We start from the raw sequence: 24,940 nt of genomic DNA on the forward strand, positions 1-24,940 counted from the left end.
TATTTTAAAAAAAAATGGGCCCTGCCAAAGGTGGGGCCCTGTGCTGCAACCTCATTTAATTTTAGTCCTGCATTAGTTGTTTGTGCAATAAGCTAAGTCTTTATTAGTGAAACGGTGGCATTGGCATTATACAAACACTCACCAACTGAGCTACCATCACATTATACACCTGGTTTTTATAGATCACTGCCATATTTAACTTGTGACAACTTTAACAGACGTTTTACAATAGTTGACCTATTATATTGTAGGCAGGTAGTTGCGACAGTTGACTACTAGAAATTGTAAGCCACACGTTAAATAATTTCCACTGGCTCTGTGATGAAAAAAATGTGGTCATGAACTTGCGACAACTTAGACGGCAAAAATTTATTCAATAACGCATTTATCTTCAAAATTCACCGGCTGCGATGGAAAAATAATTTCTACAACTTCGACAAGGGTAGAACAAATGGATTTATCAAGTCAATTGGCCATATGGATAGATCGGGTCAGATAGGCAAGGCACACCAATCGAGGCAGAGTGAATTGATCATGCATGTCGTATAAACAAGTTGAACCGATTGAGTCAAGCAAATTGATTTGAGCAAGAGAAGTAGACAAGATGAGTGAATTAATCATAATTCATGCTATTTGAATCATTCTCGCATCTTTCCTTAAAGGGTTAGTTCATGTGCACACAAACGATAACCAACCCACAACCACACAGTGCTACCTACACCGCCCATTGTAAATCATTCTTTAATTTCAATGGCCAGGCCAAACTTTTGTTGGATTCTTAGCATCCATTTGTATGGTAACCTCTAGTAGTAGCTTGTCATTTAACTTCCGAGTGTAAACAGCATGCAAGCAAAAGACAAACAGCAAAAGGAAAATATTGAGATTGATTAAGGGTACAGTGCTTTAGAATAGACTTCCATCCAAAGATGACTTGGTGACATCTTAAAAATAACTACTATCAATAGAGAATGGCACCAGCCTACACTCATAAATGGATGAAAAAACTTACACTGCAGTTTGCAATAAAATCTTTCAACAAGGCGTGGCAAGATCCCAATATAATAGCATTGAAAAGGTCATGACAAGAAACAACAAGTATCTACGGATACATCTCTAGATCGACCCAATTAGTGATAGAATTCGCTAGAGGAACTTCTTTTCTGCTGGAAGTGAATTTGAGGATTCCACTTCTTTACTGGACGTCCTAATAATAAAGAGAACTGTTTCAAGTAGCATACCACAAACCATCCCTAAGATGCCTCCAGCAGTATTCTGCAAATGCAAAAAAAGTAAACTAGAACTGAAACTAATCATAGTCAAATATACGAAAAACGAGATCTGTTTCCATACCATTACGGCACTATGATTAAATAGAGCTCTGAAAGCAGAAAACCCAACTAAATACCCTGTAAACATTATAAGCACCACATGCAAACCTGCAAACGAAAATAAATAAATAAATCTTTTCCTTGAGATATAGTTTGTTTAGTGACTAATTTTCTGAACAACCACAATTACAAATCAATTTATTCTGAAAAACTGCACTTAGTTTCTTTTAGTCAAACTCTGAATTCTTTTTAAAAAAATTTCTGTTCCATATTTCAGTCAGTCATATGCACCTATATTACACTTTATTTAACATGATATGTGGTTCACTTACTAACTCCATAACCTGGAAGCGTGAGTCTACATTAGCATTCCTAATCTATCGACAGTTGTACATCCAAATCTCAACACCTTCGTAGGAGCATTAAACTTCACACATGCTTTGCAAGTTTATATACTTGCTTGACAAGTAATGCAAGTTTGATCATTATCATTCATAGGTCATAAAGAGTAAATGAAAATTATTGATATATTATATAGATATGAAAAATATATTTTCTTTCTATATATAGCAAACAATAAGAGGAGCCTTAGTGCAATGGTAAAGTTGTTGTCGTATGACTTGATAGTCACGAATCCAAGTCATAGAAATAACCACTGCAATGTAAGGTAAGACTATGTACAACATACTTTTTTCTCGGACCTTGTAATGGTAGGAGCTTCGTGCACTAGACTACCCTTTATATAGCAAACAATAACTTTAAAAAAATTTATAAGTCAAGTGAATCATTTTGGTGAATTATCAAATCATGAATTTATAAGGCTCAAATAAAAAATTATAGGATTAATATATAAATATAGTCAGCATTTACTTGATTTTTTTAAATCTAGCAAAATGTTTTGAAATTTACAAATCTAGCATAATAATTTTTAAGTGTTTTAAAATCTAACATCCATGATAAATTCATTCAACCCTAACTAAAGTATAATAGGTACCCACATGCCATTTTATCATGGTATTCAAGTAGCGTTTTGACATCTCTATAAAGCCATATGGATGCTGACATAGATAAAAACTCTTAAACCCTTACTAAACTAATACCTAAACCTAAAACTTGAATACTCAAAAGCTTGTTCTCCTTCCTTCTCATCATCCTCCATGTCAACAACAATGAAGAGGTTGACCAACGGTTGGGAGAGATCAAGATAAAATTTGGGATTAAGGATGTGTGCGCCAACGATGTGGCGGAAGTGTCAAACAAGCACCGAAAGAAAGGGGTGAAGAGGGAGAACCTACAGTCGAGCCTAACAGTGCAATGAGTTGACGCCGAGCGGAATAGCGATTATCCTACAAGTTAACGAGAAGAGGGATTTAAGAAGAAAACAAGAAGGGAAACTGTCATCCTCTAGATTTTTCAAAAAAAAAAAAATATTATTTAATAACCAAGGATAATACCACAAACAGCTAAACAGACGTTTATATAAACTCCAAATCCAAAGACAGAAAGAAAGTATACATCTAAAATATTGAGAACTTGCAAGACCAATGTTTAATGCTTCAGAGTTACGAACTACCAATAGGGCAGCTCTAATAGTTTTAAGTCAATTTAGTTTAGTCTAAATAACCCAAATAAGTTCTTAAATGCATACTCCACATATGAAATATGTATCCCCTTTCAAAATCCATTTAAGCAGAGACACTTTTTAGAATCATGCTAAAAAACTCTGTTACTAGCATCACTCTTATCGATTAAAATGACAATGTATGATCTATAGCCTTTCTCACCAATATTTGTTATGAAAAGGAAATAGATGGTAAAGAAAAAGATTCACATTTACTTTCCTTTTAACAACATTAACAGTATCTAGTGTCTAGTTTCTAGCGGCCATAGCATGCAATCTTCAATCTGTTCACTCATGAATGAAGCAAAAGGTGATTTCGCTCACCCCGAGCTTCCCTCATCACTGGATGAAGGAAGGTAAATCACAGTACCGAGTGGCCTCCTAGGTGGGAGGGCATTTTATCCTAGGGGACTGAACTCCGCGGGAATCAATCCTTAGCTAATGAAGCAACTTTGTCACCCGAGTACCAACTCGACTATATCCATAGGGGCTTTGATCTGTTCACCTTATTATTATTATTATTTTTTAATCAAGGAATCCAGTTCTTCGAACAGACTAATTCTAGAAGTGACTGGTCCAGCCCCACAGAAGTTTCACACTAACCGCCAGCGTAAATCGAAAAGTGCTTACGGAGGTCCATCCAAACGACCAACGTTTTTAGGTTTGTCGTCCCACTGAAGGAAAATCTCTACGTCGCAGCTGGGATTCAAACCTTAGATGTCTAGTTAACCACTTCGAGTGCTTAACCGCTGTAGTGTAGCCTCGAGGGCTTCAATCTATTCACTCATATGATAAACACAGTTAGCCTCATTAACTAGTCCTGGGGTGATCGGTCCGACACCACGGAATTTTCACACTGGCCACCAATAGGAAGCACGCATGGTGGGCAGCCCAAAAGCCGAGCATCCTTTGGTTGCACGCCTCATTTGGAGGAAAAATTCCTGCAAATACATCATAACTGGGGACCAAACCGCGGGTGCCTGGGTGGCAACCTGGATGTCCTACCGCGGCACCATAGCCCCCGGACTATGGTATATGGTCATGACCCTTGATACACAATCATTGACACATACTAATCTATGATTATATCAGCAATTTTCTTATGATATAATGAGTTATGCTAATCGAAATAACTGACACATACTAAATTTGAAGTGTGGGAACTAAAAGACTAAAAAAAAACCCATAATAAAAATCTATGATATCTGTACCAAATTCGATTTGATCTTTGTAAGAGAAAGGCTCCACTGCTTGCCTCTTGGGAACAATGTCCTTCACCAGTTCCTGGTATTCTCTTCTTGGACAATTCAGCAAGCTTCCTCAACCTCGCCTTCAATTCTTCACTCTACCAAGTTTCAACATCCCATCTTCAAAAAGACTTAAGCACAGAGCAATCAAAGACAGAAACAAAAGTCCAACCTTTGACCGGTCCTCACCTTCTCCCTCGGTTTAGGACTGGAGGAGACGAAATCAGCCCCCTTAAAGAGGTGATGGAGGTCAAGATGATCGGAAGAAGGAAGGGCATGCCAGATGCTCTTGAGAGATCGATACGACACAGAGCTCTCCAGCAAGAGAGCGAAAGATACATCTCGGAGGTTGTTAGGAAGGCTGTGAACACCCGTTAAGGCAGAGATGAGGAATGATCGAATGGCTTTTAGTATTGTCAACATTAAGCCCTACGGCGTTGGGTGGTTGTGGATCATCAAACATCGCCCCGTGAGTCAGAGATGCCCTATTGTGCTACTATACCAAAATTTGTGGGCGGAACTAATATAATGAATGTCCTTGAAGAACAGACCAGATTGGACTTCACGATACATCCAGCTCCCAATCAATTTTTAAATTTACCTTTCTACCGTAGAGCCATGTGGAAGCATTTGAGTTCCCACGGAATACCCAGTTAGTTAGAGGGTAGTAGACTTATTACAATGGGACAAGAGATCAATTCTCGACGGATGCATACCTTCAAGAAAAAAAAAACCTCTCCCACCTTCTAGCTAACTTGGCGGTCAACTATAAACTGACTCCGGGATGGCCCAGCACGCTATTGCTGACAGCGCTGCCGCCGCCGTCGTCACTTCGTCTACGCTCCACAACCAATACTTTTTGATTGAGAAGAAGTTTTCTTGCTTGATCTATTTAGATTATGGATTTAAGTATTGAAAAAATATAAAGTTCTAATTTTTTATAGTAATATTGAAATATTTTAAAAAGATGCGAGATGAATCTACTTTAAACAGGGCAACTCCCCCTCCACCTCCTCCTTTGCCTCCATCACTTTTTGATGTCAACTCGAATGAGTATCGATCCTTGGTTAAGAAAGAACATCCTCGAGTATAATAAAAATGGTGGATTGTTATTTCAAATAGAATCAAGGCTAAAATCGAAATTTTCAAATTTAAGTTCGTTTTCAACTACTTAAATTCGAAATTTAGACTTTTGAATAATGAAAATTGATCTATATTAATTTTTGAAAATCACCCTTGCTGATCTAAAATCCTGGCTACGCCACTGGTAAGAGGCACCTAAGGTAAACATAATCACCTTTTACTACTAGTATGGGAGCATCCAACCTTTTTGTCGAATCTAATATATATATATATATTCAATTTTTAATGGGAAAACACCTAAAACCCCTATTTTAGATTTTCATCTCAAAGGGACCCATTTTCATAAATTAACCATGAGACACTTCTCCTGTCTCTCGCCTCTTGTGCAAAATTTTAACTAAATAAAAATTATAAAATAATAATAATAATAATAATAATGATAATAAAATTCAATGTTAAAAATATAGTTAGACACTTATAACCACCCAATGGAAATTTAATATTTCTTAGTAATCATATTTTTAAAGCATTGATTATTTTTTTTATATATTAACTATATTTTAACACTTAAGTTAAAAAAAAAAATTTCGATAATTTAGGTGACTAAGTTTCGCTCAACTAATCCGGAGATAGACGACCTTCTCTCTCATCGTATATCGAATAAATTTAGAGCACAATACGCTTAAGCTATGTTTACATAAGAAAATGAATTAAAGTTGCAAAAATCCTTAAAAAAAGGAAGAGAAAAGAATCCCTAAAGAAAGGAGGAGAGAAAGGAAGAGAAACACAAGGATACAAAGCAAAAATAAGCTCACGCCACAAGCGAAGTCATTGGCAAGCATGTGCAAGGTTGGTTGTAGCTCCAAATGAGGTTGCCCGCAGCTCAGGGTAGCATGAGGCGGTCGTGTAGGGCCGCTCGCGGCTCGCAATCGCATGAGGCGGTCGTGTAGGGCTACCCGTGGCTCGTGGTCGTACGAGGTGACCTCACAAGGCCGCGTGAGGCAGTGGCACTGTGTCACTCATGTAGTGTCATGCTAGGCCGCCTGTGCAAAGCTGCATGAGGCAACCGTGTAGGACAACGCATGGCTCATGTGATTAAGGCAAAGGTGTAATTGGGAAGCAAGAAAGAGGAAAGAAAGAAAGGTTCAACGGATAAAAAAATAAAAATTGATCCACAAATGGATTCTTGAACTATCCGTCTATCATTTTATAATAAGTAAACAGTGGAAAGGATAAATAATTTCATCCTTTTTAATAAAATAATCATTAAAAAAATTTCCTCGCAAAAAACTTTTCTCAATTCTTAAATTCATCCTCCCAAGCAAAGAATTAAAGGTTGACCTACAATGATTTGTCCTTATTGTATTCTAAATATAATCCTCTTATTTATTCCTCTAAATATTTTACTACTACAACACATCCAGCATAAAAAAAAAAAATTATATATATTATATAATACATAACATATAATCCTCTTATTTATTCCTCTTAAGTATTTTACTACTACAACACACCCATTGGGACATAAAAAAACACTATAATACATGAACATGAGATCAAATAGAAAATAACGTGCATCAGAATTTTTTTTCAATTTTAAAATTTTTAATTAAAATTTTGCCATTTATATAAAAGGATTAGGTGTTGTGACTGTTTCAGAAAATTAAAATCTTAGGAGATAATTTATAGAAAGTGACTCTTTCTGAATAAAAATCAAAATTAGAACCTTTCTTGAATACTCTTTTGAGGAAAGAATTTAAATGTTTTTTAATATCTAATAATCACAAAAAAAAATTATAAAGACTTTATAGGAGTCCCAACATACGTTAATTAATAAAAATCCGAACTATTAAATCAGCCTACTATTTATTTGAAATGAATTAAAATATAAGAATATAGGTTATATATATTCAAAATAAAATTTTAAGCCATACAACTATCCTAATAATAAAAATTATTTAAAAAATAATTAATTATCAAAATCTCTAACTGTAAGACCAACTTAATTAAGTGGTGGATATTTGGTGGCAACATAAAAATAAAAAAAAAATTAATTAAGTGGAGAACATCTGGGCTAGAAGAAAAAAAATTGATTTTTTACCGAACCACATAGGTAAGTTTTCGAAATTACCAAATCGCATAGGGTAGTTTCAAAATTACCAAATCACGTACCCACTTTCCGTTTTACCCCTAACCAATCGACCGATAAAATCAATCGAATCAATTTCTATTTGGAAATCAATCGACTAATTTTTACCAGTCGAATTGATTTCTCTATGTGCCGAAGTTTCGAGCAAATCAGGGTCGACTGATAATGAAAATCAATCGAATCAATTTGCCTCTATATCAAAGTCCGTTTTGAGCAAAATCGGTTGATGGATCAAACGACCTTAGATTGACATGAAACTGTTGGCGCAACAGGGCCGACAAAAGGAGGTTGAGTTTATCTGTCAAAAGTAAAACAACTTTCTGGACCGTTCAACTCAGATTAGCAGCAATAGTATAATTAAAATAAATAACAAGAAAATGAAAGAAGAGGCGCAAGGTTTACTTGGTTACAACCTAAGTGGTTGTTAATCCAAGGACAATGAAAGCTCTAAAAATCTCCTTCGGTGAAGGTGGAAAAGTCTCTTACACTCGTTTATTGCTTAGACTATTGCTAGGAAAAGAATACAAGAGTTGATTTCTATTTCCTAGGTCTAGGGATCTTTTTATAGCTCCTGAGAAAAGTTATTTGTGGCTGGAAGGCGCCTCCAGCGAGGCGTCAGCTTTATCCTTTGGCAACGGCAATACAGCTTTATCCTTGGGCTGGAAGGCGCCTTCCACAGTAAAGGTGCGGAGGCGCCTTCAACTCCCTTTGAAGGCGCCTCCAGCAACACTTACAGCCACCTTTTGCCTTTCTGCTGCTCCGATCGTCTGGGTGATCGTGGCCATCCGGGATAGGGCTCACTCGAACCCATTTCCCGGTCTTCTCCTCGAGCAGGCTTCCGCTCCGGCTTCTCGTCCCTAAGAACATCGCGCACGTCCTTCTCGTCAATCGGTGTACTCTTCCGCAACACCTCATCCCTCGGATGCACCGAGCCCGTCAGCTCCCTTCCCGTGCAATCCTTCTCGCTAGCTGTGTCTTCTGCTCAACTTCCTGTGTTCCTAAGCTCCTGCACACTTAGACATAAGGATAAAAATAACAGGACCTAACCTAACCTGGTTGATCACATCAAAACTATCACGGAGTTCCAACATAAACTAGTTTCTATGTATTGGTCTTACAGTTAGGGGTTTTGATAATTAATTATTTTTTAAATGATTTTTATTATTAGGATATTTTTATGGCTTAAATTTTTATTTTGAATATATAACCTATATTTTTATATTTTTATTCATTTCAAATAAATAGCCCTTGGGAATTAGCCCTTGGCAGCTAGTAGACTTGCAAACGATTAGGTTCATCGCCATAAATTATCTCATCATATACTGGCTCGCTAGTAGACTTAGTCTCATCTTCGTCATAAATTGGATCATTAGTCGCCTCAGTCTTTTCTCTAATTTGAGATCAAGATTCTTCTTCAATATCTTCTAGGTCAAATTCCTCCTCTAAATCATCTTCGAATTTGTCTAGGTTATCTAGAGCGTCGAAACCAAGGTTTAAAATTTCAACCCATGCCGAGATTTTGGTCCTGGACCGGAATGATACGGTTTCGGTACCATATCGTGTCGTGCCGATATAGTTTCGGTATTTTTAAATATAAAATATATTAATTAAAAAAATCAAATATTTAACATAAATATTTAAAAAATAAAAAAAATAAAAAATAATCTTTAAAAAAGAAAAAGATGTGAAAATAGATAAATAAATAAATAAAAAATTTATTAAAATTTTTCAATTAAAATAAATGAAATATAAAATTAATTAGATAATTTTATTAGGGTTTAATAAAACCTCTTTATATTATCTCCATCATAGATAGGAGTTGATTAAAATAATTAATCTAAATTTAATTAAAAAAATCCGAAATCCGATGCCACTCGTGAGCTCGCGTGACTTCGGAGTTGCCGCAGGGTTGTGCAACCCCTCAGCCAAGGCCGCGGGGATTGCGTGACTCCTTGGACGCGACTGCGGTAGCTGTGCAACCCCTTTGCAGTGGCTATAGGGTGGCGCAACACCTCCAAGGCGGTAGCAGAAGGGTTATGCGACCCCTCCGCTGCTGTTGCGGGGTCAAGCGACCCCTTCACTGCGGCGACGGGGTCACGCAACACGTTGCAGCTGTCGTGGGTCTGGTGTCGGGGTCGTACCGGTGCCAATCACCGAGCAGAACGAGATGTTTTGCCCGTTTCGATCGTCTCAACATGACACTTTAAACCATGGTCGAAACTATCGTCCTGCATGGCGAAACCTAATCATCCCTGGAACAAAGTTTGGGTGTAACCAAAGGGTAGAAAGTGACACTTCATCTTCTTCTTTATCTTCTCCCAATCAGTGATCTTGGTGGCTTTGCCTATTTGTCTCGTGAGCGCCGCAAGTACTCCCACTCACTATGCTAATGTTAGGCCTCTAAGTTTAACGACAACTAATTTTACTTTCACCTGATCGGGTACTTCCTTATAATAAAATATCCGCTCCACTTTGTCGATCTAATCAACGAAGCCCTCTGCTTGTAACATACGAGAAAATTTGGGCAAATCAACCCAAAAACTGATATCTCCATAAGGCTCCTCCTGACCATGGCGTTCCGAGTATATAGCCCGGGTGATAAGGGTTCTCGAAGGTAGACTCAAATCCACGATCTAAGATCTCACAATCTTCAAGATTTTTTGTCACCGCCACTAAACGCGGGGTTAAATCTACGACTTGGCTCTGTAAATCCTCAATCGTCATCATGTCTTGAACACAACAATTACGATGCTCAACTTCCTCACGGAACCTGCCCGCTCTGATACCAAATGACGTCGGGCAGGATAGCGATTATCCTGCGCACTAATGAGAAGATGGATTTGAAGAGAAAACAAGAAGAGAACCCATCGTCCTCGAGATTTTTTCGACAAAGGAAATATTATTTAATAATCAAGGATAATCCCTTAAACAGCTAATAGACGCTTATATAAACTTCAAACTCTAAGACACAAAGGAAATAAATCTTAACATATAAACTCCAATGTCTAATTTGTAAAGAGAGGAAAAAAATCAAATCAAAAAGGAAAAATTATTAACAGAATCACAATCCTAAAATCTTTAAATAGACTCGAAATCCAAAAATACAAAAGACGAAAATTACCAAAAATATCCTGAATGCCAAAAATACCTTAAATACCAAAAAAACTCAAAATTTACTAAAAATAGTATGAAAGATATTTGGACCCTCCTATATCATGAGTGTTCATCACCATTTAGTGCTCATCACCACTTATAGTAATGGCTCAAGAAGTCTCTCATCTCCATGTCCATCTCCCTCTATAACACCATTACCATCACTAACAACTCTTCTTCGCTAGCATTGAGGTATTTGCAAGGCAATTGAGGCATGAAGAGGGTTTGGTCTCATGATTAGGTAACTAAATGAGGCGCTTGTATGCTAGCTCAATTGGGTTTACTAAGTATTATTTTGAGATTCATGTTTTAAGTACCTTTTTAATTTCTTTCCTTATTAATTGCTTTAATAACATTCCTATGCAAAAAACATATACTTGTTTTTCATTTTAACTTTGGTTGACCTCTAATTATTAGAGTAAGCATTTTCCTTAGATCTTAATTTATATATTATCAATTATCAAAGCTTTCTATAATTCACTCTTTAGCTCCTAATAGTCATATCTAAGCACTTTGGGCATTAAGAGAACTTTTTTTTAGGTCTTTGTCCTCTTATCAAGTTGATATTGTTATAATTTATTCACAAATTCTAATTCGTCAACTCTAAAATTATCATGCTCACAAATAGAAAAAAGAAAATATACTTTGTTCTTATGTGTTTTCATCGTCTTGGTCTTGTCCTTTGCTTGCAACAAGGAATTCATCAAGTTTGCTAAAACACCAAACATTTCATCTACAAAGGGAGTGTTGCCTCATTCGCTATCTAAGTTACTCTCACTTTTACTTGAGGCTTCCCCTTAACTTGAGTTAATCTCCTCACTTTCACTTAAGCTCACCATTAAGTCATCAATGGCCATCAAAGTTAAATGGTGGCATCTCTTGGCCTTTTCTTCTTCATCCAGGGATGATGTGCCATTTAATGTAGTCCTCATTACTCTCTCTTTAAAAAAGAAGGCAATATATTCGTAAAATGTCCAACAATTAAAGAACAATCTTTCTTTTTTCTTCTTCTCTTGCCCCTAATTTTTCTCTTAATCTCACTTGTGCTAAACTTCTTATTCTTCTTTAGTTCTCTTCACCATGTGAACTATATAAGTATCATCATCACTATCCGATGATAACGAGTGATGATGGTGGTGGTGAAGAGTTACCCTCATCTTTTTTGTGTGTCACAAATGCAATGTGTTTCTTGGTTTACTTTAACATTGATTTAACTCTTCATAAATCTCCATTTAGTAAGAGTTCATCCTTGTGAAAACGAACCAAATCATGATTGTCACTTTCCCTAAAACTATAATCAATCCATTATAGATTCCCATAAACTATTCCATGCATGTAATTGATTATTTTTGTCTTACATTTTGAAATTTTGTAATTGATTCATCAAAGTTCCGTTTTCACAATTTCAAAATCGAGGGTGCCTTTATGCAACTCAATCAACTTATTCTATAACTACTTTGCATTTTCAAAGTCCCCCTTATTTAATTCATTCATTAGGAGTCCACTTTGTAGAGTGATTATAGCCTTTGCATTAGTTAGAAATTCTTTTTAATCTCTCCACTCGACTTCTCTAAATCAATTAGCTCATCCTTTCTATCCATCAAAACTTAAAATCCTATATCAATCACCATCCATATATTGAAGTCCACCAACCATGTGCCAAAATCCTCCATGAGATAGTACTTCATTCTTAATTTTCAATAAGCAAAATTAACTTCATCGAAAAGCACGAGCTTGTGCCCCTCTTGTAAAGTCATCTCCTTGAATATTAATTTAAAAGTTCTATAGTCTCGCTTTGATACCTCGTTCAAAGACGCTTAGGGATTGTCACTCATAAATATCTACTATAACCACCCCTTTGCAAGAGACAATAGAGTAAGCCTTGCAAATCAAAGTTAAAATTTCCATGGCATCAACATTGACTCGACCAAAAAAATTACATAAGCTCTTAACAAACCTAACCCAAACTAAGACTTCTCTTAATATATATATCTCTCACCTATCCCTAAGAGATAAAAATGGAAGGCTAATAAGAATAATTAACAAGGGCTTAAGAGTTAAAGTCTTCCAATCCTTCATCCAAGCTCTTGGAGTTCCATTGGGCACTAGATCAACTAGATCTTAAGAGATTAGATGATTAATAATGAGTTATTAGTCCCTAAAAATTTCCAAAAGCTTATATAACTTTAGGTTCAACAACTCAAATATAAACATTGTACTCCAATAGATATATCTCTAATCGACTAGAAAAATCTTCCAGTCAAATGCTCATATTGCAAGTAAACTAGAAGAAATATTTTATTTGCATAAACACTGCATCATTGCATTAGGTTGACTATCAACCCTTAATGAATTGATTGGCATACTCCAATCAACTAAAAACCTTTATCTAGTCAATTGGCACACTTGGGTAGTTCCTCTTCACTAGCAGTCCATCATAAACTTCCATAAGGTTCAAAATTAAACTAAGTGAAACATACCCAGATTGTAACACGTAATCACATACACAAGGTTCATATGTCTTCAATCTTCAACTCCTCGATCCTAACTAACTACCCTCGAGTCGTTTAAACATCTCCTCAATCTTGGCTACTTGCCCCAAGTCTTCTTGTTAGTTCTCGAGTCCTCTTTAATCTGAAGTAACTGCTCTCAAGTCGTTCAAGTGTCTCCTCAATCTAAGCTACATGCTCTTGAGTTTCTTGATTTAGATTACCTTCCCTTAGGCTTAAACCCAATCAGCACAATTAAGCCTACACACTTGATACACCATCATCAAATGCACACTTTAGCTTAAGCTGTATTGTCAAACTTTCAAAACAATGTGGTCTTACCCAATCATGAGGGACTATTTTTCCAGCATCAAGTTCATGTTGACTATCATCAGCAATGTGTCTCCACTTGACTATTTTTTTCCTTTACATCATTGTTAACTTTCAATTTCACTTTGTTCAACTTTTATGCTTCTAACGTATAAAATAAAATTCAATAATTCTCTCTACATTATAGAAATTCAATTTAATTTATAATATATTAGGCTTAATTTAATTTCTTAATACGCTAGATTCCTTTTATCAAATTTAATTATTTTTTTCTTTTTTAAAAAAATCTAAAATGGATAGGGAAAAAAATTAATATTTTGTGACAAAATAGGTAGTGGAGAAGACAAAGATGATAGGGATTTTAGATTTTAAGTTATGATACACATAAATGAGTAAAACGAGAGTATGAGGAGTAGTTAGGAAGGGAGATAAATAATAGCTCTCAAAATAGTGGTAGAAAAAGAAACTATTAATGTAATTAGCATATATGGACCTCAAGCAGGATTAGATGAAGACACCAACAAGTATTCTCATTTATAACGAACATTACTTCCACCACTAACATACACCAAAAAAAGAGAAAATGGAAATGGCTTCCCACCACTTGAATTGCAACATCTATGGTTCATACAATCGAAGGTTAACCAACAATTATCTAAATGGGAAGATATCAAAGAAGTTTGACTTTATTGTTGAGAGTTGAGGTGCAATAGGAGTCGGTTACCAAAGCTTTAACTTGAAGTGTGTATGAATACAAAGGGAACAAATTTCGAAGCTCCTTGAGATTGAGGTAGAGGCACACCAACGAAAAAACTTTTAAGACATTATGAACTTGGCAAATTATATGTCTCCTACATCCGACCATTCCTAGTATCAACCATCCCCACCACTTGAAGTCTCATCTCCAAAACCAAGGCTCCAAGAATAACTCCTTGACAATTATTGATCAGCTGCCAGCCTGCCACACATAGGCTCAAATAGAGGACCCTGATTCCATGCTAGAATTAGGACGTGAAATTGAAGACCAACTTCCACTATAAATGTCTATTAGTGCTTGATTACATCAAGATGGACAAATAGGATGACAAGAGAGACTAAAATTATCATCACATAGCATAGACAACCGTGCATGATGCAACTATAAGTGTTTATAGCATGCCACAACATCATAGTGCTAGTTGACTCCAATAACACACGTGACTTCCTGAATAAGGTTGTTAATAGACAATAGCTATCACGTCAATGGTCCAACTTATATATACTCCTAAATATGTAGTGGATAGGTATTTGTACTTCCTGTTGGATTACCATGTCATTGTCTCCAATATCCATCTTTTGATGTTGAATTAATGTTTTTAATTATATTCAAGGGGGGGCAGTCACTCCTTAACCACAAGGATGATATTGATAATGTTGAGTTTACATACATGACTTGGTTATTGGTAAAGATTTTCAAAGGAAGATTTCTATACCCCTGAAAATGTTCAAATGATATGAAGTACTTTTTTTATTCGTGTATATGAGCACACATACATGTATACACAAATATATACTAACATGTATATACACACACTCATATAGATGTCTCATGTGTGTGTGTGTATATAGAACATATATGTAAATGTATATTGAAAGTATTTAGCACTTGCAAGACCAATGTTTAATGCTTCGGAGTTATGAACTACCAATAGGGTAGCTCTTATAGTTTTAAGTCAATTTAGTTTAGTCTAAATAACCCAAATAAGTTCTTCTTAAATGCATACTCCACATACGAAATGTGTCCCCTTCCAAAATCCATTTAAGCAGACACTTTTTAGAATCATGCTAAAAAACTTTCATTATGTTGCTAGCATGACTCTTACCGATTAAAATGACAATGTATGATCTATAGCCTTTCTCGCCAATATTTGTTATGAAAAGGAAACGGATGGTAAAGACCAAGATTCACATTTACTTTCCTTTTAACAACATTAACAGTGTCTAGTGTCTAGTTTCTAGTCTCTAGCGTCTAGCGCCCATAGCATGCAATCTTCAATCAGTTCACTCGTGAATGAAGCAAAAGGTGATTTCCCTCACCCCGAGCATCCCTCATCACTAGCCCCACAGCGAAATAAAGGGAGGTAAATCACAGTACCGAGTGAGCTCCTAGGTAGGAGGGCATTTTATCCTCAGGGGAATGAACCCTACGGGAATCGATCCTTAGCTAATGAAGCAACTCTGTCACCCGAGTACCAACTCGGCTACACCCATAGGGGCTTTGATCTATTCACCTCATTTTTTTTTAATCAAGGAATCCGACTAATCCTGGAAGTGACCGGTCCGACCCCACAGAAGATTCACACTAACAGGGTAAATCTGAAAGTGCTCATGGAGGCTCATCTAAGTGACTACAGTGTGCCGCAGTCGGGATTCAAACCTTAGATGTCTAATTAACCACTTCAAGCGCCTAACTGCTGTAGTGTAGCCTCGGGGGCTTCAATCTGTTCACTCATGTGGCAAAAGGCGATTCGCTCGCCCCCAGCGCCCCCGCCAACCCGTCCCTATGCCAACACGGAGGAGGTAAATCACGGGTGGCTACTAGCCATTAGTGCAAATGACCAAGACATGGGGGAGGTTATGCTCGGTCACGCCGAGTTTCGACCCCAAGACCTCATGTGGCAACACCCCATGCCTTAACCATCGCACCGCCCCGAGGGGACTCAATCTGTTCACTCATGGTCTTATGGTGTCTGGTCTTGACCCTTGATACACAATCATTGACACATACTAATCTATGATTATATCAGCAATTTTATTATTATATAATGAGTTATGCTAATCGAAATAATTGACGCATATTAAATTTAAAGTGACTAAAAAAAAAGCACATAATAAAACTCCTTGATATCCATACCAAATCCGATCTGATCTTTGTAAGAAGAGAAAGGCTCCACTGCTTGCTTCTTGGGAACAATGTCCTTCACCAGTTCCTGGTATTCCCTTCTCTCGGACAATTCAGCGAGCTTCCTCAACCTCGCCTTCAATTCTTCACTCTACCAAATTTCAGCATCCCATCTTCAAAAAGACTTAAGCACAGAGCAATCAGAGAAAGAAACAAAAGTCCAACCTTTGACCGGTCCTCACCTTCTCCCTTGGTTTGGGACTGGAGAAGACGAAATCAGCCCCCTTAAGGAGGTGACGGAGGGCAGGACGATCGGAAGGAGGAAGGGCGTGCCAGATGCTCCTGAGAGATCGATACGACACGTAGCTCTCCTGCAACAGAGCGGAAGATACATCTCGGAGGTTGTCAGGAAGGCTGTGAACACCCGTTGAGGCGGAGATGAGGAATGATCGAATGGCTTCAGTATTATCGACATTAAGCCCTACGGCGTTGGGTGGTTGTGGATCGTCGAACATGGCCCCCGTGCGGCGGAGGTGCCGCTACTATACCAAAATTTGGGGCGGAACTAATATCATGAATGTCTCGAAGAACGGAACCGATTGGACTCCACAATACATCCGGCTCCCCACCAATTTTGTAATTTACAGATTTACCATAGAGCTACGTGGGAGTAATAGAAGACCTGTCAATTAAAGGAGGGTAGATTTATATAATAATAAAATAATAGATTAATTTTTGATAAGTCATGGGTGCGCATGTGCAAGATTGGTTGGAGCACATATTTCTTGGATCATTTTTGTGTGGCCTAGAAAATGTATCAGTCGGATTTGTGATTGAATCGTGGTCGTGATCCGATCGTAAATTATTACAATCTCTTTCTGGGTTCATCGTCCCCACTAGGTTATAGTTTTTGTTCGGAGCTGGCGGCCGGAGTTTGTCCGGAGGACACCATCACTCGGCGCCCAGTAACTTGGTCACTTATCCACCACCGGAGGTCTCCGACCGTCCGCTCCGAACAAAAAACTATAATCTGATAGGGACGATGAACTCAGGAAAGGATCGCAACAATTTACGATCGGATCGCGACCACAATTCGATCGTAAATATGAATGACACATCTCTTGGACCACAAAAGTGGATCTACCTCGATTGATTGTGCATCTGAATGAGGTTACCTTAGGCTCACGCAGGGGTGGATCTAGGCGAGGGCTGGAGGGGGCTAAAGCCCTCGCCAAGATATGTCGGAGAAAGAGCTAAAGAGGAGTCACGAGAAGTTCTGTGTCCGGCGGCGGCGTGAGAAGCCGACAACCACTGGACAAAAAAATGAAGCAGCGATGTTTTCATCTTGTTTTTTTTTTTTTTTTAATAAAATTCATAGGCCTTTGCAGCCCAAGCCCAAATGCCCAATAATAGGTCATGTCTTTTTTTGTCGTCAGTTCGTCAATTGCAGTTCGTCAATTGCCCTCTTCGTGATCGCGAATCTCGACTCCGCCTCAGCAGTCGGCGAATCGACGCTTCGTTCCACCGTCTGTGGTTTGCCGTTAGCGTTTTGTCGTCCTATGTCCGCCGGTCCACCGCCTACCAGTCCGACACCCGCCGGTCCGCCGCCCGCTGCTCCGCTTGGCGGCGCCCGCTGACTGCGCAGCTAGCAACTGCCCTACCGCCCACTAGATTCACGGTTCGCCGCCTCCCTCTATGGTTTTTTCTCTACTTTTATTTTGTTTTCTTGTGTAGTGTTGAATGTTGATTCCGCCATCTGCCGGTCCGCCGCGGCGCCGCAGACCAGTCTGCCGCCCGCGGCCCCGGCCCGCCTGTCCGCCGCGGCGTCGCCCATCCACTGCAGCAGGCCAACAGCTGCAAGTCGCTGTTGATTTGATTAATGTTTTTTTTAACTTCCGGAAATCCAAAAAATAATACCCTGTTGTCTGTTGAAAGTGAGAACTATTGTGATTTGATCCTAACAATTATTTAGATTAAGATTAAAACTTGTTAATTTCATTGCAGGACTCTGTGCATTTTGTCCGGGATAAGAAGGTTGTTATTTGGCTCTTCCAGCAAGTACAAGTAAAGGATCTGTCTTACTCTTGATTTACAACATAGTTGGGCTCACGTCATTCACATAATTTAAGGTTAATTTTTTTTACCTTTCTTATTTTTTTTACTTTTTTATTTCAATTTAAATTAAGGAGTTTAGGGTTTAAATTAATTGTGATGTGTGAATATTAATTTAGTTACATCATATGCATGACTTTATTTTTAATTATTTATTTATGTAGATTATGGAGAGGTTTTTTAAACCTAAACGTTTTCGTGAGGGTTCTTCCAATGATCTTAATATTAATGAAGTTGTGGAAATTCAATCTCATGTGGAATTAGATTTAAATGATATTGTTAGTGATCCTGGATTACGAAAATTAATTGAAGAGTTTGATATTTCTATTCGAGATCAAGTCCGAAGAGAGTACTTGACTAGGGGGCCCTGCCAACCAATTGGGCATATGTATCCAAAAAGATCTTTTGGTAATCAAGAAAGGAGTTTCCAAGATAGTTGGTATAAAATATATACATGGTTAGAATATAGCATATCAAAAGATGCGGCGTTTTACTTATGGTGTTATCTTTTTAAACCATCAAATAAAGGAGGTCGATATAAAGAGGATGCCTTTGTAAAAACAGGATTTATTAATTGGAAAAATGCTTTAGAAAGATTTAATTTGCATAATGGTGCCGTAGATAGTTGTCACAATTATGCTAGAGTACAGGTTGAATCTTTTCAAGATCAAAGACATAGTGTTTCAAATATATTACGAGCACATGGGCGAGATATAGAGGTTTCTTATCGCACCCGTTTAACAACAATGTTGGATGTTACGCGATTTCTTTTGAAGCAAGGACTGTCTTTCCGTGGACATGATGAGTCAAGTAATTCTTTAAATAGAGGAAACTTTCTTGAATTGCTTCAATGGTACAGTCAACGAAATGAGGAAGTTTCAAAGGTTGTTAATCAAAATGCTCCCGGAAACAATCAAATGATTTCTCTAACAATTCAAAAAGACCTTACGCGTGATTGTGCCTCTGAGATCACACTTTCCATAATCGAAGATATTGGAAACAATGTCTTCTCCTTAATGGTTGATGAATCTCGAGACATTTCAGTGAAGGAGCAAATGAGAGTTGTTTTGAGATATGTGAACAAAAGAGGACAGGTGATTGAACGATTCCTTGCAATTGTACATGTATCTGACACTAGCTCTTGTTCTTTGAAGGATGCTATCGATGCTTTATTTGCGAAACATGGATTATCATTATCTAGACTGAGAGGTCAAGGATATGATGGAGCTTCAAATATGCGGGGTGAATTCAATGGGTTGAAATCTCTCATTTTGCAAGAAAATCCATATGCAAGTTATATTCATTGTTTTTCTCACCAATTACAGTTAGTTATTATTGCTGTTGCCAAGAGTAATCTCAATGCGAGTGATTTTTTTAACTATGTCACTATGATTGTTAACACAACGGTAGCATCATGTAAAAGGAGAGATCAACTTAGGCAAATTGAACATGATAGGATTGTTGCAATGTTGGAGGGTGGAGACATTAGTACAGGCAGTGGCAAAAATCAAGAAACTAATTTAGTAAGGCCAGGAGACACTCGTTGGGGATCACACTACTTGGCATTGGGTCGTCTATTATCTATGTGACCTTCAGTGATTCAAGTGTTGGAGAATATTTGTGATGATTCTAGTTCTTTTGATAGTAGAGGGTTTGCCAAAAGTTTAATTCAGAAAATGGAGAATTATGAGTTTGTTTTCATGTTGCACTTGATGAAGATGATATTGGGAATGAAAAATGAATTGTCACTTGTGTTACAACAAAAGGATCAAAATATTGTCCAAGCCATAAGTTTGATTGAGAGTGTGAAAGATCAATTTCAAATATTTAGGGAAGACGGATGACATACAATTATAGATAAAGTCAACACATTTTGTGAGTTGAATGAGATCCCAGTGACGGAGATGAAAGACAATTGTATGATTGATGGTCGTAGTAGACGTAGAAGGCAAGTCATCACCAATTTGCATTATTATCGTGTGGAGATTTTCTATCAGGTATTATTTCTAAAAAAATTTATTATTATTATATTCATCGATCATAGTTTTTTTACTTATTAATTATTTTTTTTGTGAATTATAATGTTAGGTTGTTGATTCAGTTATACAAGAGATGAATACTCGTTTTTCAGAAGTTGGCACAGAATTGCTTAGTTGTATAGCATGTCTTCATCCAAGGAATTCTTTTTCTGAATTCAATGTTCAGAAACTCGTTCGACTTTGTGATTTATATCCTGAGGACTTCTCAACAAATGATTGTATAGTTATTGAACAACAACTTCAGAATTTCATTCATAATATACGACAGGATCCAAATTTTTTTGGAATTGAAGATTTGGGAAGTTTTGCTCAGAAAATTGTTGAAACTCAAAAAAATCAAGCTTATCCATTGGTTTATCGTCTGATTGAGATGGCATTAGTTTTACCAGTTGCGACCGCTTCTGTTGAAAGAGTATTTTCTGCGATGAAGATGATAAAAACTGATTTACGTAACAGAATGGGAGACGAGTGGATGAATGACAGTCTAGTCGTATACATCGAGAAAGATATCTTTTCAACAATTGAAAATGAGCAAATATTGCAGCGTTTTCAAAAGATGAAAAGTCGCAGGATGCAGTTACCTCCTCTTTCTTATCCAACGACCACCTAATATGTCACAAAGTGTTAACCAATACTCCAATAAACAATAGTCTAATTGCAATTTATTAATTTAGTATTTTATCTTTTTGTGATGTCAAATTGAACTTTTTGTTATTAAATATATTTTTTATGTTTCAAAAGATATTCTGTTAGCCCTCGTTAAAATTTCTCTCTAGATCCGCCCCTGGGCTCACGATAGCATGAGGCGTTCGTGTAGGATCGCTCGTGACTTGCAATCGCATGAGGCGTTCGTGTAGGCATACTTGTGGCTCGTGGTCATGCGAGGTGAACTCTTAAGATAGGGTGAGGCGGTGGCATGGTGTCACTCATGTAGTGTCGTGCTAGACCGTCCGTGCAAGGCTAATAGAGGCGACCGTGTAAGGCAACACATGGCTCGTGCGATTGAGGACAAAGATGTAATTAATAAGTATAATAGAGAAAAAAAAGAAAGGTTCGACCAATGAAAAAAATACAAATTGATCCATAAATAAAATTTTAAATCTATCCATCTATCATTCCATAATAAGTAAACAGTGGATAATTCCATTTTTTTCATAAAATAATCATTAAAAAAATTTATAACAAATTTTTCTCAATTCTTAAATCCATCCTCCTAAGTACAAAATTAAAGATCGACCTCGTGGATAATATAATACATTGAAATCGAAATCACATCCTTTATAATGAAATTATATTAATTAAAATATTTTAACATTAAAATATTAAAGTAGAGTTATTAGTAGAGTCATTAGGATAAAATACAAAATTCGAATTGTTTGGATTTTCGAGTGTCATCCTTACGGCTTCCCTATAAAAAAATTAATTTAATTTAATATTACATTTATCTTAGTAAAAAAACTAAGAAAAGTATATTTTTTAACATTGTTGACCTAAAATATTTATAGATATTTCTTTGATCATAGTGTTGTCAATTCTAAGATGTGAGACTAAAGAGAACTATATTTTTTTATATAAAACAACCAAAGAAAATTAATGATAAGAAAAATTCATAATAATATGCTGCAGCTGAGTCTCGAACTCTAAATCACTAATTGTTTCGCTTGTGGAATTATTAATAAATCTTGGAATTATTTTTAGTATGAATAGACAAAAAAGATATTAACGTAAACTCATTTTAGGTTTCACCAAAGTTAGCTAGTAAAGGGGGAGATTTTTAATAAAATAGTAAGATATATATTAAAATTGTCATTTTATGTAAAAGGATTAGGTGTTGTGAGTGTTTTAGAAAATTAAAGTATAATTTATAAAAAGGGACTGAATAAAAATCAAAATTAGAACCTTTCTTAAATTCTCTTTTGAGGAAAGAATTTAAATGCTTTTTAATATCTAATAATCATTAAAAAAAATTATAAAAGATTTTATATGAGTCCAAACATACGTTAATTAAAAAAATCCTAACTATTAAATCAGCCTACTATTTATTTGAAATGAATTAAAATATAAGAATATAGGTTATATATATTCAAAATAAAAATTTAAGTCATAAAAATATCCTTAATAATAAAAACCATTTAAAAAATAATTAATTATCAAAATCTCCAACGGTAAGACAAACTTAATTAAGTGATGGATAGCTAGTGCCAACTTAAAAAAACTTAATTACTTAAAAAAAACTTAATTAAATAGAGAACACCTGGGCTAGAAGAAAAAAAATAATTTTTTACCGAACAACATAGGAAAATTTTCGAAATTACTAAATCACGTAGTGTAGTTTCAAAATTACCAAGTCACGTATCTACTTTTCATTTTATTCCTAATCAATTGTCCGATAAAACCAATCGAATCGATTTCTATTCGGAAATCAATCAACTAATTTTTAATACCGGTCGAATCAATTTCTCTATATGCTGGAGTTTCGAGCAAATCAGGGGCGACTGATAATAAAAAACAATTGAATCGATTTGCTTTTGTATCAAAGTTAGTTTTAGGTAAAATCGATTGATAAATCAAATGACCTCGGATTAACACAAAATTAGTTTCTATGTGTTGGTCTTATATTTAGGGGTTTTGATAATTAATTATTTTTTAAATGATTTTTATTATTCAGATATTTTTATGGCTTAAATTTTTATTTTGAATATATAACCTATATTTTTATATTTTAATTTATTTCAAATAAATAGTCCTTGGGAATTAGCCCTTGGCAGTTAGTAGACTCTTGCATGTGATTAAAGTCTACCTCATCATATAATGACTCACTAGTTAACTTGGTCTCATCTTCTCATAAATTGGATTATTAGTTGCCTCGGTTGTTAGGGTCGAAATATGCTGGGGGGGGGATGAATAGCTCGTCGTTTGTTCGTCGTCTTGCTTCTTGGTGATGATAGGCAGCGGGAAATACAAGAAACAAAAATACAACGCTAACACGAAGGATTTACTTAATATCCACCTCAAGAGTCAAGAATAGGTGACTAATCCAAGGATCCACACACGACACGCACTCTCCACTATGAAAACACTCCTTTACGGTAACTACCGAAGGCGGATAAGCCCTACAATACTCTCAGTACAAGAAGAAAGAAAGGGAAGCAAATACAATTGAAATCTTACAAGATTTACACTTGAAACTCTAACCCTAGCTTCTTCTTCTTGTCGTAGATCGCCTCTTGACTTGGACGTTCACAAGCACTTGTCTCCAAGAACCTTCAAGAACTGGCGATGAGAGCTCGGAGAAGTTGCTGTGAAGATCGGAGAAGAATCGGACGAAGAGGTATAAAAGAACTGCTGAAAAAGACGCTCGCAACGGCTTTATCCGGCGCTAACGGTCGGATCCCAATTGATTGAATTGCTCTCAATCAATTAGGGAGCCTTTGGATCGATCAGTTGATCGATCTAGAGCGCCTCTGTGCTCTCTGAAAATCGCTTGAATCGATTGTCCGATCGATTCAATGTTTATTGCGATTTTCTAGCCTCCCAATCGACCCGATCGATTAGAGGCTCCCAATCGATCGGCTGATCGATTGAGAGGTCTTCTGTGCTATTGTCGATTCTCCCCAATCGATCCACTGATTGATTGGGAGGAGGTTTTATCGCGGCACCTCACCCAATCGATCAACCGATAGATTGGGCATGAATCAATTGATCGGTTGATCGATTTGCCCATTAGAGACTTGTCAAATCAAGTCCAAAATCCCTAGAACCAACATCCGGTCAACCATGACATATTGGAACATCATGTCTAGCATCCGATCACCCTCGACCTGCTAGGACTTCCTCACCAAGTGTCCGATCAATCCCTTTGACTCACTTGGACTTTTCTCCTCGTGCCAAGTATCTGGTCAATCCTTTGACCTACTTGGACTTCTCAATACCAGGTGTCTGGTCAACCTTGACCCACCTGGATTTCCACGTGCCTGGCTTCACTCACCAGGACTTCCCTTCTACCTAGCTTCACTCACTAGGACTTCCCATATGCCTGGCTTCACTCACCAGGACTTTCCATCTGCCTGACTTCACTCACCAGGACTTTCACCTAGCTCCACTCACTAGGATTTTCATACTGCCTAGCTTCACTCACTAGGTCTTTCAGCTGGCTTCACTCACCAGGATTTCCCTTCCGCCTAGCTTCACTCACTAGGATTTCTCATCTGCCTAGCTTCACTCACCAGGACTTCCCATCTGCCTGGCTTCACTCACCAAGACTTTCACCTAGCTTTACTCACTAGGATTTTCATACTGCCTAGCTTCACTCACTAGGTCTTTCACCTGACTTCACTCGCCAGGATTTCCCAACTGTCTAGCTTCACTCACCACGACTTTCCATCTGACTGGTCAACCTTGACCAGAGGAGAATTGTACCAACAATGTCTCCAAATGAACAATTGCACCTGCAATCTCCATGTATTGTCAAACATCAAAACTCAAGCTTGAGCCATCTCAAGCTTAGT

The 24,940-nt window shown here is 37.0% G+C and overlaps 2 protein-coding genes across 2 annotated transcripts; one reads left to right on the forward strand and one right to left on the reverse strand.

Moving 5' to 3' along the window:
* Positions 1–859: 859 nt before the first annotated feature.
* LOC121981023 lies at positions 860–16,915 on the reverse strand. The gene is made up of 4 exons (XM_042533350.1): positions 16,524–16,915; positions 16,294–16,432; positions 1,351–1,436; positions 860–1,272 (listed from the first exon to the last, which is right to left on the reverse strand). The coding sequence occupies exons 1-4, from the start codon at positions 16,794–16,796 to the stop codon at positions 1,144–1,146; spliced, it is 627 nt and encodes a 208-aa protein (XP_042389284.1). The 5' UTR covers positions 16,797–16,915; the 3' UTR covers positions 860–1,143.
* Positions 16,916–17,519: 604 nt separating this feature from the next.
* Positions 17,520–21,042, forward strand: LOC122042493. The gene is made up of 6 exons (XM_042602647.1): positions 17,520–17,617; positions 17,732–17,814; positions 18,016–18,141; positions 19,015–19,758; positions 20,290–20,390; positions 20,482–21,042. The coding sequence occupies exons 1-6, from the start codon at positions 17,520–17,522 to the stop codon at positions 21,040–21,042; spliced, it is 1,713 nt and encodes a 570-aa protein (XP_042458581.1).
* Positions 21,043–24,940: the final 3,898 nt, after the last annotated feature.

Source organism: Zingiber officinale, chromosome 1B (genome assembly GCF_018446385.1).
Source record: "Zingiber officinale cultivar Zhangliang chromosome 1B, Zo_v1.1, whole genome shotgun sequence".
In the NCBI taxonomy this organism is placed as follows: domain Eukaryota; kingdom Viridiplantae; phylum Streptophyta; class Magnoliopsida; order Zingiberales; family Zingiberaceae; genus Zingiber; species Zingiber officinale.

What these genes read in the sequence shown, in the direction of transcription:
- LOC121981023 (XM_042533350.1), bottom strand. Translation starts at nt 16,796, where the DNA reads ATGTTCGACGATCCACAACCACCCAACGCCGTAGGGCTTAATGTCGAT. An exon ending in CAAAGATCAGATCGGATTTG is followed by an intron (nt 1,437 to 16,293) that starts GTATGGATATCA and finishes TTTCGTTTGCAG; the next exon opens with GTTTGCATGTGGTGCTTATA. An exon ending in TTAATCATAGTGCCGTAATG is followed by an intron (nt 1,273 to 1,350) that starts GTATGGAAACAG and finishes TTGCATTTGCAG; the next exon opens with AATACTGCTGGAGGCATCTT.
- LOC122042493 (XM_042602647.1), top strand. Translation starts at nt 17,520, where the DNA reads ATGTCGGAGAAAGAGCTAAAGAGGAGTCACGAGAAGTTCTGTGTCCGG. An exon ending in CAAAAAAATGAAGCAGCGAT is followed by an intron (nt 17,618 to 17,731) that starts GTTTTCATCTTG and finishes CGTCAATTGCAG; the next exon opens with TTCGTCAATTGCCCTCTTCG. An exon ending in GCTTCGTTCCACCGTCTGTG is followed by an intron (nt 17,815 to 18,015) that starts GTTTGCCGTTAG and finishes TTTCTTGTGTAG; the next exon opens with TGTTGAATGTTGATTCCGCC.